Source organism: Cyclopterus lumpus, chromosome 13 (genome assembly GCF_009769545.1).
Source record: "Cyclopterus lumpus isolate fCycLum1 chromosome 13, fCycLum1.pri, whole genome shotgun sequence".
In the NCBI taxonomy this organism is placed as follows: domain Eukaryota; kingdom Metazoa; phylum Chordata; class Actinopteri; order Perciformes; family Cyclopteridae; genus Cyclopterus; species Cyclopterus lumpus.
Window position 1 is genome coordinate 10622080 of NC_046978.1, and position 12657 is coordinate 10634736.

A 12657-nucleotide genomic window follows, 5' to 3' on the forward strand; every position below is an offset into this window, starting at 1 on the left:
ACGTTCTCCTGAAGCAACTAAATATCAGTGTTGACATGAAATGTATGGTTACAACAACATAACTCATATATCCATCGAACTGCCAACACAGCTTAATATCAATATCAATATCAAAAGTATTGATCATTTTGTAAAAACTGTACATGTATTGCTCTCTTTAATAACGCATGTTCTGTCTTCCAGTAATTAAATTAATTTTAAGATGACCTACAGCGTGATAATGTGGAGCAGAGGTTGCCTCCTATTCCTAACAAAACTGACCAGGATTTATTCAAGTGATACCAAGAAATGTTTCATTATTATTATTATTATTATTAAGTAAGTGTTAGACATTGCTGAGAAAATAAAATAATGTCAATCATTCTCTGTAGAAAACATCAAACACAGCAGTTCATTATGTACTGAAGCTGTCATCTTTCTGTAGTTAAGCGATTCATAATGTGCCCTTCGTGGTGCAGACACTGCAGTCCAAATGCATTGACCTGTCCACCTGTAAATCCAACATGGGGTCATGATGTTGCATTTCCTGTTCCTTTAAATGTACCTTATCATCACTCTGGCAGCTGATTCCAATTGTTGCTGCTTGTTCTCTGAGTGTTTTGAGATGCACCACAGAGACTCTCATGAGCGTGTGATGGACCAATCTTCATTCTCCATTTGAACGTCCGAATGACTTTTGGCAAAATTCCTGTTGAAAGCGTCGATCCAAAATTTGATAGAGTTGGAAATGATTGAAACAAGAAAATCCTAAAGATCTGCGAGCTGTTACCTCATTTGTCATTGTCGAGAATAATCTCAGATCTCAAGGAGATTAAAAAGCAACTGCCATATGTTTTTCTTTTAAATTGTGTTTTTATTCATTTTATTTGTATTGAAGCTTTTGTTCATGTTTACTTTAACACTCTGTTTTGCAATATATCCTTTGACATGATTTGGATATACAGAATATGTATGACTATTATAAAGAGCATAGTGCAGTCGGCACATATATCCAAATACAATAAATGGTTGCCTCATAATAATATTATATAACGATCAGCTCCCCCAGATACATACAATGTGGAAATCTGCACAAACATGTAGTTGAATTGCATTTACTGTTCGGACATGAATTGATAATTTTCGACATGGGCTTTGATGTGGGTGTAAATAATGATATTTCTCTCCGTCCGGAACTCCGGTTGCACTGATTGCCTCTGTGTCCTGTGGACATGACCGTGTTCTCCTTTACTGAATGTGTGTTTGACACTAGAATAAGAGGGATCTGTTTACAGTTTACATCCAATGTCAAAGTGGGCTCATCTGTTGGCCATTTACAGGACTTCTGTTCTATTCTGTAAAGATTGTATTTTAAGATGTTATTCTCTGGATAAGGTTTTATGAAAGCATGTCTTGTCATTGTTCTTTTTCTTTTCTTGTGTATTTCATCAATATATTTATTTGTCCTTCTCCAGAACCACAACTGTAGGTTAGATGGTTAGAATAGTGTGGTCAGTGATGAGACACTAATGTCCAAACTGTGTATGTTGCACTTTGTATTTAAGTATTAAATCACAATAAGAAAATAATTATACAAAAAGTAAGTTCTGTTGTGGATGCATTTTTAAGTTCATAATTATTCTATTTTATATAATGCCAATCTCATGGAGTGAAAGTTTGCATAAGAAGTGATAAGCAGTGCGCTCAGCAGTTTACACGCGAGGCCTCTTGGACCATAGAGCATGTGAAAGAGACACCAGTAAAGCGCACAACACAAACTTCATTATTCCCTCTTCATAAAATTCTGCAAAATATCTATGGGCAGAGGAAAGATGATGGTGGAGTTCTTCTCTGCTGCAATGGAGGTGAGGGTCTGCAGGTATCGCAGCTGGAGGCCAGAGGGTGACTCTGCAATAATCAGAGAGGCTTCTTTCAGAGCCCTGGAAGCGTTCATCTCTCCCTCTGCAGAAATGATCTGAAGCACAGACAGACAATCGTTCTACAAAGGTTCTACAAAGGTTCTACAAAGGTTCCCTCTCTGCATTAAGAGAAAATGAAACTCAATGCCCACTTCACCTTCGCTCTGGCCTCCCGAGTAGCTTCTGCCTCTGCTGCCATGGCTCTCTGCAGCTGCTGAGGCAACTTCACATCCTTGATCTCCACACGCTCCACCTTAATACCCCATGGGTCTGTGGCATCATCCAGAGATGCCTGCATGGTAATATCAAATAACAAATACACATGGAACCACCGTTAGCTACACTAATCAGTAATGTTTTAATCAAATAACTATGAAACACATTGACCCACTTCTGAGCTGCATGGTGCTTTTTAGCCTTTACAAACTAATTGTGTGGGTTTTGTGGTATATAAGTTCTCTGGTTCAGTGCGATCGTTTCCATTTTTGCAGAGGCGGAAAGCTGTTTCATGCAATGTTCTGAGAAACATGCAGTACCAAACAACAGACAGAGTTAAAGACGGCGGATGGAAAAAAAGGACCAATAAATGCCACTTCTCTTGTGCACTGCAGCTCCTCATAAACCGTATTACCACACGGTTTATGCTCACCTGCATGCTGAGTGATATGCCCTCTCTGTCAGATAGCAGTTCTGCAAGGTTTTTGGTGCCAAGTACATTCCTCAGGGTGGTTTGAGCGAGCAGCCGCGTAGATGAGTGTGCGTTGGACACATTGGCCACGGATGAGATGGGGCAGTTTATGCGGAAGTACACCACGCCGTCCACAGACACCGTCACCGAGTCTCTCGTTAGGATCTTCAAGGTGAAAAACAGCACTTATGATGCGGCCACAGTTTTCATTGATGACAGAGAATTACATTTTACATAGAAAAATTATATTTCACATAGAACAAATGCCAAAAAACGAAGAAGTGTACCTCTTGTGGAGGGATGTCAAAGGACACAGTTCTAAGATCGACTTTCACAAAGGTGTCAGTACACGGCAGAACAAAGAAAAGTCCTGAAAAAAAAAAAAGACCCTGTTTGGTTTCTAAATATTGTGGATGAAGCCTTTTAGAAAAAAATCATAATATGTCATAAAAGTGTCATGTCTAAAGTCATATGCCATGGTATGACATAAATGTGTGATTAAAAAAAGTCGTAGTACAGTAAGCTATGAATATGTCATGAAAAACGTTATTAAAAAGTCATGGCATAGAAATATCATGTATAAAGAGATACAAAACTTATAGTATGATAGTATAAAAGGTAAATACCGTCATAGTACAGTATATGCCATGAGAAAAAGTATTGTATGCCATAAAAAGTAATGGTATGGTTAGTTGAAAAAGTCATATTGTAAGTCAAAAGACGTCACAGTGTAGTACATAAAAAAAGTCATAGTTCGTAGTATGTAGAAAAATGTAATTAAACGCCATTAAAAAAGTCATATTAAAGGATGCCATACAATATCATTAAAAAAAGTCATTAAAAAGTCATAGATTGTTTTTAAATTGTCATATATAACGTCATTGTATATAGTAAGCCATAATAAAAGTATAGTATTGTAACGTCTGGAAAAACCCACAGGGAAAAAAACAGACTCAAAACCCTGACTCAGAGAGCAGTTAAGCAGTCTTTACTGTCAGTCAATAAGCAAACAAAGAGGGCCAAGATCATGCAAAACCAAAGTGTGGAATAACAGACAGAGATTATAAAGGAAACAGGAGAACTAACACCATGAATTGCTGGATTGCTTGACATGGGGAACAAAGAAGTGGGGTGAGGGTAATCAGACTCAGGTGAAACCACCGGGACTCACAAGAGGGGAGGGGAGTGACACAAAATAAAACAGGAAATAATAGGATGCTGGATTAATAGACACACATAGCCTAAGGAGCTGGACAAGACATAACAAGTATGCCATAAACATTTTAAAATCAATCAATCAATCAAAGAACCTGGTCCTTTAGGTTTCCTGTCTGTGATCCGGCCGAGTCTAAAGATGACGGCTCGCTCGTACTCCTTCACTATCTGGATGTTAGAGATATGGCCAGCCATACAGAGAACATAGGAAAGACCAAACAAAAATGAAGATTTAGATTAAACTCACTGTCATCTATACTTCTTATATAATGTATGTTTGTCCCTGTGTGTGACATCTTCACATTTCATTCACTTGATTGGCTGTGGTACAAACTGAAACCGACACATGCACTGCTCCAAATGTGGAGACTCATTTTTCTACAAACACAAACTTTCCATCGGGGAAATTTGAATGATTCTGTAATCACAAAGTCTCCACATATTGGATTACAAGATATGAACTTGTATAAACACAGAGACATAGTCACAGAATACATTACATCGTTTTCTTCTGTGTGTCACCTGCCATGACTCCCCTTTATGAACAAAGGAATTACATTTCTTTATCCCAAATATGCTTTGAAAGCTAGACTGATGGAATTAGTTCCTCTCTTCTGACAGAAATTCATGAGGGAAGTTGGTTGAACTTTTTTGGAATTTGGAGAATGATAATAAAAAGCGGTCTAATCCCAAAGTCCAACAAAGACACTGGTATGCGTATCGGCTTTCACAGACAAGTACTGGCCTAATCCTACACTCAGTAGTGTACGTCAATGAGAATATACTCTACCTTAACACACATAAATAATGTGATCGGGAAGGTCGCTGTTATAAAGAGGAGGGATATGAGGACCAACAGCCAACCGAAACATCCCAGACTCCCTGAGTTTTTTTCTGTTGAGAATGAAAAACAATTTACCAGCTTGTATTGGAAGGTATAGAGAGGTCGAATATTACATTCATTGAATGTGTTCATATTCATGTAATGTGTTTATGTAACTCAGGGAAGGTGCGTATCATGGTCGGAGTCAGGCCCGAGTACAGAGCAGTGATCCCTGTGGGACGAGAGAGATTCAAGCAGATACACAGGTCCTTCCCCACGGATAAGTGCGGCCCCCAGCTTGGGCCAATTAGCAACATGATGCATCCCACTCTCTGTCACACCTGGACCAGCAGTGGTGCGTTCAAGACAAAAAACTTCAGCCCCACGATGAAAACACTCAGGGCCTATATTTAAGTTAACAGTACACAAGTTCACATTAAAGTTATGACGTGTCCTCGCAGGCTCAATCATTGGGATTGTTAAGGGTCGCTACATTTGTGACATGTCAACAAATATTTACAGGGTCAAGCTTTGGCGATTTTTTAAATACCATCTTAGGTTAATGGTTAATAAAGTACTTTGAAAATGTAATTCTGGAACATGTGGCTATGACTCATTACATTCACCATGCAGACAGAGATGAGATGTATACAGTGACATTCAATTAAAATCCCAGAACAGGTCAGACTGGACCTGTTCTGGGATTTTGAACATTTTCCATGCCATGTCCTCACTTGTGAGCACCTGTGGCAAAAGATTGCTGTGGTGATTGTGTTCACTCAATTAAACCGTAAAAGAATCCAGTGGGACAGCATCTTTTATCGAAGATGACAAAACATTCATGCGATCGAGAGGTGGGATGAAGAGGAATAACACTAATTTGTCACCAATGGCCTAATTAATCTCAGAGGGCCACAGGGTGTTGTGTAAAGTAAGCTACTAAGTTATTGATGTACCTTCCTTAAGATTCTTACACTGTGATGTAATGCACTGGCATCTCTTTCTTGATGAAGCCATTTTTGGAGATCTGCTACCTTATATCACCTCTTTATTGATCTTTACCTCTGGACCTTATCAGACTCACCCCAATGAATGTCTTAAACTTACAGCCCCCAGATATAAGACAATTTATTTTAAACATTGTAAGCAAAAAAATAAATTTCTTGACAATTAACTAGGACTCCAGAGTTTCTGTGTCCCTTAAAAACAGCAGGGGGCGGGGGGTGGGGGGCTCAAACAATGTCCATTATCCCTGCGTCTTCGCCCTGAGTAATTCAGACTGTTCCCTTTCTTCTGCGTCGCTGTCATATTGACAGTCCAAGTGACGGCCTCAACACTCAATCTTTGTTTTTAGAAGGTCATAAAAAGTATTTACCTTGGATATTCTCCTCTCCGTTGACCTGAGGTTTACCCTGTGTAACCATCTCGGCCGTACTGGACGTGGCTGAGATCATTAGTGACGGTGTATTTTGTTGCCGTGATGGAGCAAGTGAGGCAGTGCTGCACTTGTTTACCGTGTGCTTTCCCCCTGCGGGGTGTGGCCTGTCCCCTTCCCTCAGCGCATGACACACAACTCCCACTTGGTGTGTGACTCCTGGACTCACTAACAGGCAACATGAACCTCAGAGCATAGTGGCCTAATTCAGCTCTTTCCATTATACTCTCACATGCACTTACAGAAGTCTGACACCTGCTGCGTGCAGGTTATGAATAAACAATAGATGTCATCCAAGTCGTGAAACATGAGATCTGGTGCATGCAAAAAGGAGATGTGATCATGTGCATGTCTCCTACCTTAAACTGGAAATGTACCCACATTTTTTTATAAACAATCCAAAATGTATTAAAATGTTTTTGATACAGGCGAAGTGGAAATTGACAAAGTGTGAGAGAAGGAGGGAGATGGAGGAATGTGCAAGGAAACACATCGGAGAAAACATGATTAATTATATCGAATTAATTTTAATAGCAGTGTTGTGTTGAGAGTAATGTAGATACATAATTACAGGATGTAAAAAAGCCACGCTATACAGTAAAAACCAAGTTATTTCTGTCTCGAGAGGTATGCGTGAGCTGTGGAGCCCTAACAACCGGCATGTGAGCTGCTCACTGCCATCCTTTTACACCGAGGTGCCTTTAATTGACTCTGCCATGATACTTGGTCACATGACAGCCAGCTCACCAGAGTACATGAGTGCAAGTGAATCCTGGTGCAGTTGTTCACAACACTACAGGCTCATTTTGCCCTTTTGTAAAATGTCATTTTGTTAGTGTGAGGACTTGTTGTAAATTGGGAAGAGAATTATGTGCGTGTACATTGTCCAAATCCGTTTATTCCACCATGCAGTTGACATGTGTTCAAAATTCTTTCCAAACAGGATAAAGTCGCTTTCTCTCATATTTTTTATTACGTTTTTCTGTGACTAACGGACTAACTGTGACCACACCCTGATTCAAGATTATTTATTACTTCCGCTTCACAGTCTTATCGCACACATCTGTGATGCCTACTTAACCCCTAAGTCCAGATGTATTCATGTCATTAAGTCTCTTTTTAAATCCTCACCAATCAAAAGAGTCTCCATCTTGACCATGTGTTGGTGTCATTACTGTACATGTAGTGATGACATGGATCTTCTCAGATTGGAAAATCCAGATGATAAAAAAGGATGAGAATGAGTTTCAACACACCAAGCTATACTCTCAAGGTATAATTTAAAATTAGAAAAAAAGACCCATTCTTTTCACAGAATATGATTTTAACTCCTGTGCATCAATACATTGTCTTTTCTGCTGCAAGTGGACACAGAAGTGTAGTGTGAACAGGACCCTCCTGGGCTGAGGCAAACACATAAAAGAAACACAGAAAAGAGGTTTTCAGTCCAAATATAACGATATGTAGGGAAACATGCGTCACACTTTCTTCAAGTGTCAAGATGCTCCACATCACTTCCCAGCTTTCTCCATCATAAACTTGCGACTCAGCTCGTAGGCCAGGAAGAGGGCTCCGTTGGCAGGGAAGGTGCGTATCATGGTCGGAGTCAGGCCCGAGTACAGAGCAGTGATCCCTGTGGGACGAGAGAGATTCAAGCAGATACACAGGTCCTTCCCCACGGATAAGTGCGGCCCCCAGCTTGGGCCAATTAGCAACATGATGCATCCCACTCTCTGTCACACCTGGACCAGCAGTGGTGCGTTCAAGACAAAAAACTTCAGCCCCACGATGAAAACACTCAGGGCCTATATTTAAGTTAACAGTACACAAGTTCACATTAAAGTTATGACGTGTCCTCGCAGGCTCAATCATTGGGATTGTTAAGGGTCACTACATTTGTGACATGTCAACAAATATTTACAGGGTCAAGCTTTGGCGATTTTTTAAATACCATCTTAGGTTAATGGTTAATAAAGTACTTTGAAAATGTAATTCTGGAACATGTGGCTATGACTCATTACATTCACCATGCAGACAGAGATGAGATGTATACAGTGACATTCAATTAAAATCCCAGAACAGGTCAGACTGGACCTGTTCTGGGATTTTGAACATTTTCCATGCCATGTCCTCACTTGTGAGCACCTGTGGCAAAAGATTGCTGTGGTGATTGTCTTCACGTCATCACATTAAAGTTATGACGTGTCCTCGCAGGCTCAATCATTGGGATTGTTAAGGGTCGCTACATTTGTGACATGTCAACAAATATTTACAGGGTCAAGCTTTGGCAATTTTTTAATTACCATCTTACGTTAATGGTTAATAACGTATTTCTAAAATGTAATTTGACTGTATTAGACCTCCTCCTCTGTTGCTCTCCTGAAGGTTTCTTCCCTTTTTTCCCTGTCAAAGGTTATTTTTGGGGAGTTTTTCCTGATCCGATGTGAGGTCCTGGCACAGGGATGTCGTATGTGTACAGATTGTAAAGCCCTCTGAGGCAAATTTGTAATTTGTGATATTGGGCTATACAAAATAAACTGAATTGAATTGAATTAAAATCACAGAACAGGTCTCAGAGCGAATTAACTTACGGTGATAAGTGTGTCTATGCAGAGTAATACCTTTCTGATTTGAATGTCTAAGATGGTTAACAACATGAGTAAGTGAAGTCTAGACAGTAAGTGAGTGTATGAGTCAGCACTGGACCACGGTTTTTCACAAAAAGCCAAATTATACAGTTGCAGTTCTTTAAACTATGATTATACGGTTGAGTGATGTACGTTTGCAGCTTTGCTCCCCTGTTGTCACAAATGGCGTTTTGTAAAACTTAGTTTGGGTCTCTCATTACTCCTCAAACCTACTTTCCATGACCCCCTCTACCCTTCTCGTTCCATCTCTCCTCCACCCCTTCATCAATCAACCCCCATCCCCCATTCCTTCATCCCTCAAGCACCATCCCCCCATCCCTTCATCCCTCAAACCCTTTCCACTTCCTAAATCTAAATCTCTAGTTCCATCACGCAATAGACCATTTGAAACCCATATCGCTATTACCGTGGTCTTTGTTAGTGAAATATGGTTTGGATGGAAACATTTTAGGGACATTTTAGAAGTCAACAACAGGCAATATGTATCCTTTTACCAGGTAAACTGGGCTGTTGAGAGCTGTTGTGATACTATGTGGGTGAATTTTTATTTTAAAATGCATGTTCAAATCTTACCCTCAGTACGTATGATACCCATGAAGGTCTTCATGAAGCCCTCTTGCCTCCCAGTTAAAGAGTACACCTGGATCCTGGACTTCACACAGTCTATGGGATAGATCATCAACCAGAGACAAGCTCCCCCAAATCCACCGCTGAACATGAGTGGAAGATAACCTGCGAAGGCCAAAATGATTTTGTGGGAGCAGATAACAGAAACAAGTGCAACATCCTCAACTGCTAAAAAAACATTCAAATAAATGGAGAATAATAACCATACCTATACCGTCCTTGTCCGTGCCCATGTGCTGTGCAAATTTAGACCGACACAGTTCATAGGCCCCAAAGAAGCAGAAGTATCCGGGTATCTCCCTGGCCATGGTGGACGTCAGTCCTTGGTAGAAACCCAGGGGGCCGTTTGTCTTCAACACCGTCTTCACTACTGACCACACTGTGCTGGAGTCACATCACAAAACACAGTCAGACGTGTGGAGACGGATCGATGCTCTGCTCATTCCAGTGTCTCTTTCTAGCCACACTGACCGTCTCTGTCCACTGGCGATCTTGCCAGTTGCTTCCATTTCGTGCATGGCCTGCAGGCGACATTTCACCAGCTCGGTTGGACATATCGCTATTGAGGAAAAGATGGAGGCTAAAGACCCCGCAGATGCCTTCTGGATATCGCTGAAGAGCAATAAAGACAAGTACAATACAATAAAAATAATGAATAAAAAGGTATTTAGTGTGCGTACAGGAAGACTGCCTGGCTCAGTTTTTAGGATTACCTGGGAAATTTAAATTCTTTCTTAAATTCATTATAAAAGGTCTTTATAAAGTATGTTAACATACTATTATACAGATGTGTTAACAATGTTGCTCCTCACCCCATCCAGCTGTGGAGAATATATAGATACTTGCATATAAATGCATGGAAATGTCAGTGTCAAACCTGAGCTGCGCCCCTTTATCCATCCTGGACACAAAGCGAATAGCATCCTGGCACAGACCATAACTCAAGAAGAGCACTGCGTTCTCACTGATGTTGGCGATGAGGGCCGGGGTCGCGCCTTTGTAGAGACCACTTAGGCCCACCTGCCTGAAGGTCGATGTGAAGCAGTGGATGAAGCCGCGGTACATGGTGGGGAATGTCTGCATCTTGACCTTTGTGGTGTCAAACGGCTGACCGCTCAGCACACAAGCTGTCCCACCTGAGGAAGTATTTTTTAAAAAGTCTCTTTCAGATTCAATAAAAGAGATGCAACTCAGAGTCCAGGGAACAATTTGACTTAGTATGTTCATGTTTCCTCAATTAAAATACACATATAGTACACAGAGGGTGTGATTTTGACTTTGAAGAGATATAGATGATATGTGTCATCCTTAATCAATTAATCAAAAAAGACATTACTGCTTAAATAATAATTATGAATGTAAATTAAATTAGAGACGGAACACTGCAGCCTTTCTTTGAAAAACTCTTTAACCCTCCTGTTATGTTCATTTCTCAGGTACAGCAATGATGTTCCCGGGTCAATGTGACCCAACACCATTACTAACAATTCAATCAGTTTTTAGTGGAATGGAGTTATTCACTCCTCCATAGATCATATAGTTCAATTAGGATAACTTTATTAAAAATACGTGTTCAAACGTGTTTAGGTACATTGGAAAAATCTAGATAGAAATTGCATTAGTCTACCATAAGAAGTATTTTTTCCTAAATTCTATTTGCAACTTTCTTTTTTCATGGGGTGATGTAGATAAATAGAGATGAGACACCTCTGCTGTTTATGGTCATATTGACCCACTCACTCAAAATCAAGCCAAATCAGTCATACGGATTTGTATTGAAAGTAAACTTTATTGATAGCGTTATAGTTATAGAGTCATTTCTAGAAAGACCTTCTGTATTGCCTTCTGTCTGTGACACAAGTCACTGTCATCCTGGTGGGGCCTGGCACTGTCTTTAGAATATTTTTTGCAGACACTCTCAGCTGACTTGTAATGGGTGAGGATGACCACTGTATTTCACAATTCTTTGACACAAATGTCTCGCTTGGAGGAACCTGATGGTTCATAATCAGTACCATTATAATCTGAATTGTCGTGATCAAGGACGTGCTCCAGAGCCTCCAAGGCTGTCATCCTTTTGTTTCTGTTGTATGTGTCTGCAGAATGTTGGTAGGACTCCCAAGCAACCCATTTGTATGTATGTGTGTGTGTGTGTGTGTGTGTGTGAGAGAGAAATAGGGTGACATGGTGGGAGGGAGTAAGAAAAACTTTGTTTCACACGTCTAAACTTGACACTTCTGACCTCTTATAGCCTCCACTTTCAATGCTGGGTCAAATTGACCCGAACATCATCTCTGTTATATAAACCTGAGGGGGGGGGGTTACACCAAACAAGGCAAGCAGACGAAGTTTCATACGGAAAAGGTACTTTAAAATATTCTTTCTAGATTTTAAAACTTTGAAACTTCGACCCGCAACATAACAGAAGGGTTAAACAAAGAATGTATAAAACCTGTGTAGCTTGTCAGTCAGTCAGACAAACAGACAGAGAGACTACATCAGCAGATGTGATTATCAGTCATATGTTAACTCACCGATTGCTCCAGCTGAGAAGTCGATGATTGCCTGGATTATGGGATGTGGAGCCATGATTATTCATATATATAATGCTGTGAAAATGAAGCGTGTCATCATATCGTCACACTCAACGTACTAGTACACCAAAAAGAACAATAAAGTCACAATGTTGAATAAACGTATTACAGACTTCTGACACAAGGGAAACATATGTAAAGCCGATCCGGACACATTGCATGCTCACCTGCACTCCCCCGTGGTCTCTTAATGTTCGTTTATCTTCCTCAAACTATGAACTTTGAATGCACCATAGTCTGCGCGTTGCTCCATGCGGGTACAGCATAAACTACACCATGACTCGCCGACACCCGACCACAGAACATGTTAATTTTAATCGAACTACTAAACTTTCTCTTACTTCGCGACGTCTTGTGCAATCCGATGACGTAGTATAAAAAAGTTGCTCCTGCCGTGCGTAAAGGAACGCGCAAGCGCACAATGAGTTGCGGCAAGTTATTCACAGGAAGCCTCGAGAATACGCGACCATATTTATTTAACACGCAAATCAAAGTGTAATAATTAGGCTGTTAGTTGGATTGTAAAATAATCCATATCTTAACTTTTAGTTTGATAGATGGCGTTACAGAGGATCAAAGAAATGGAACGAAAAAACGCTCAGATGATAAAAACAATAAAACGTGTCTTTTAGTGAGTTGTCAGTCTTTGTCTCACTGGCTCACTAAAAATGCGGAAGAGATTAGATGCTGGCTGAGTCTGGTTGTTATACTTCACAATTGCCACAAGAT

General features: G+C 40.3%; 1 protein-coding gene across 4 annotated transcripts; it reads right to left on the reverse strand.

Moving 5' to 3' along the window:
* Positions 1 to 921: 921 nt before the first annotated feature.
* Positions 922 to 12594, reverse strand: slc25a15a (solute carrier family 25 member 15a). 4 transcript variants are annotated; one of them, XM_034547781.1, is made up of 12 exons: positions 12096 to 12594; positions 11869 to 11899; positions 10212 to 10470; positions 9806 to 9946; positions 9543 to 9718; positions 9281 to 9439; positions 4592 to 4695; positions 3897 to 3969; positions 2874 to 2956; positions 2548 to 2751; positions 2056 to 2190; positions 922 to 1954 (listed from the first exon to the last, which is right to left on the reverse strand). In XM_034547781.1, exons 3-12 carry the CDS (start codon positions 10415 to 10417, stop codon positions 1763 to 1765), a joined length of 1473 nt encoding a protein of 490 aa, XP_034403672.1. In that variant the 5' UTR covers positions 10418 to 10470; positions 11869 to 11899; positions 12096 to 12594; the 3' UTR covers positions 922 to 1762. The 4 variants fall into 4 exon arrangements, with proteins under 4 accessions (XP_034403672.1, XP_034403671.1, XP_034403675.1 ...); XM_034547780.1 differs by having other exon boundaries at positions 11869 to 11943; XM_034547784.1 differs by lacking the exons at positions 9281 to 9439; positions 9543 to 9718; positions 9806 to 9946; ... (1 more) ...; positions 11869 to 11899; positions 12096 to 12594 and adding an exon at positions 6000 to 6097.
* Between the last annotated feature and the right edge of the window lie 63 nt (positions 12595 to 12657).

Excerpts from the sequence above, each read along its gene's own strand:
- slc25a15a (XM_034547780.1), bottom strand. The coding sequence starts at position 11,923 with ATGGCTCCACATCCCATAATCCAGGCAATCATCGACTTCTCAGCTGGA. Across the intron at positions 3,970-4,591 it reads CATTATTTATGTGTGTTAAG|ATAGTGAAGGAGTACGAGCG; the intron begins GTAGAGTATATT and ends TCTAACATCCAG. Across the intron at positions 1,955-2,055 it reads CTCGGGAGGCCAGAGCGAAG|ATCATTTCTGCAGAGGGAGA; the intron begins GTGAAGTGGGCA and ends TCTGTGCTTCAG.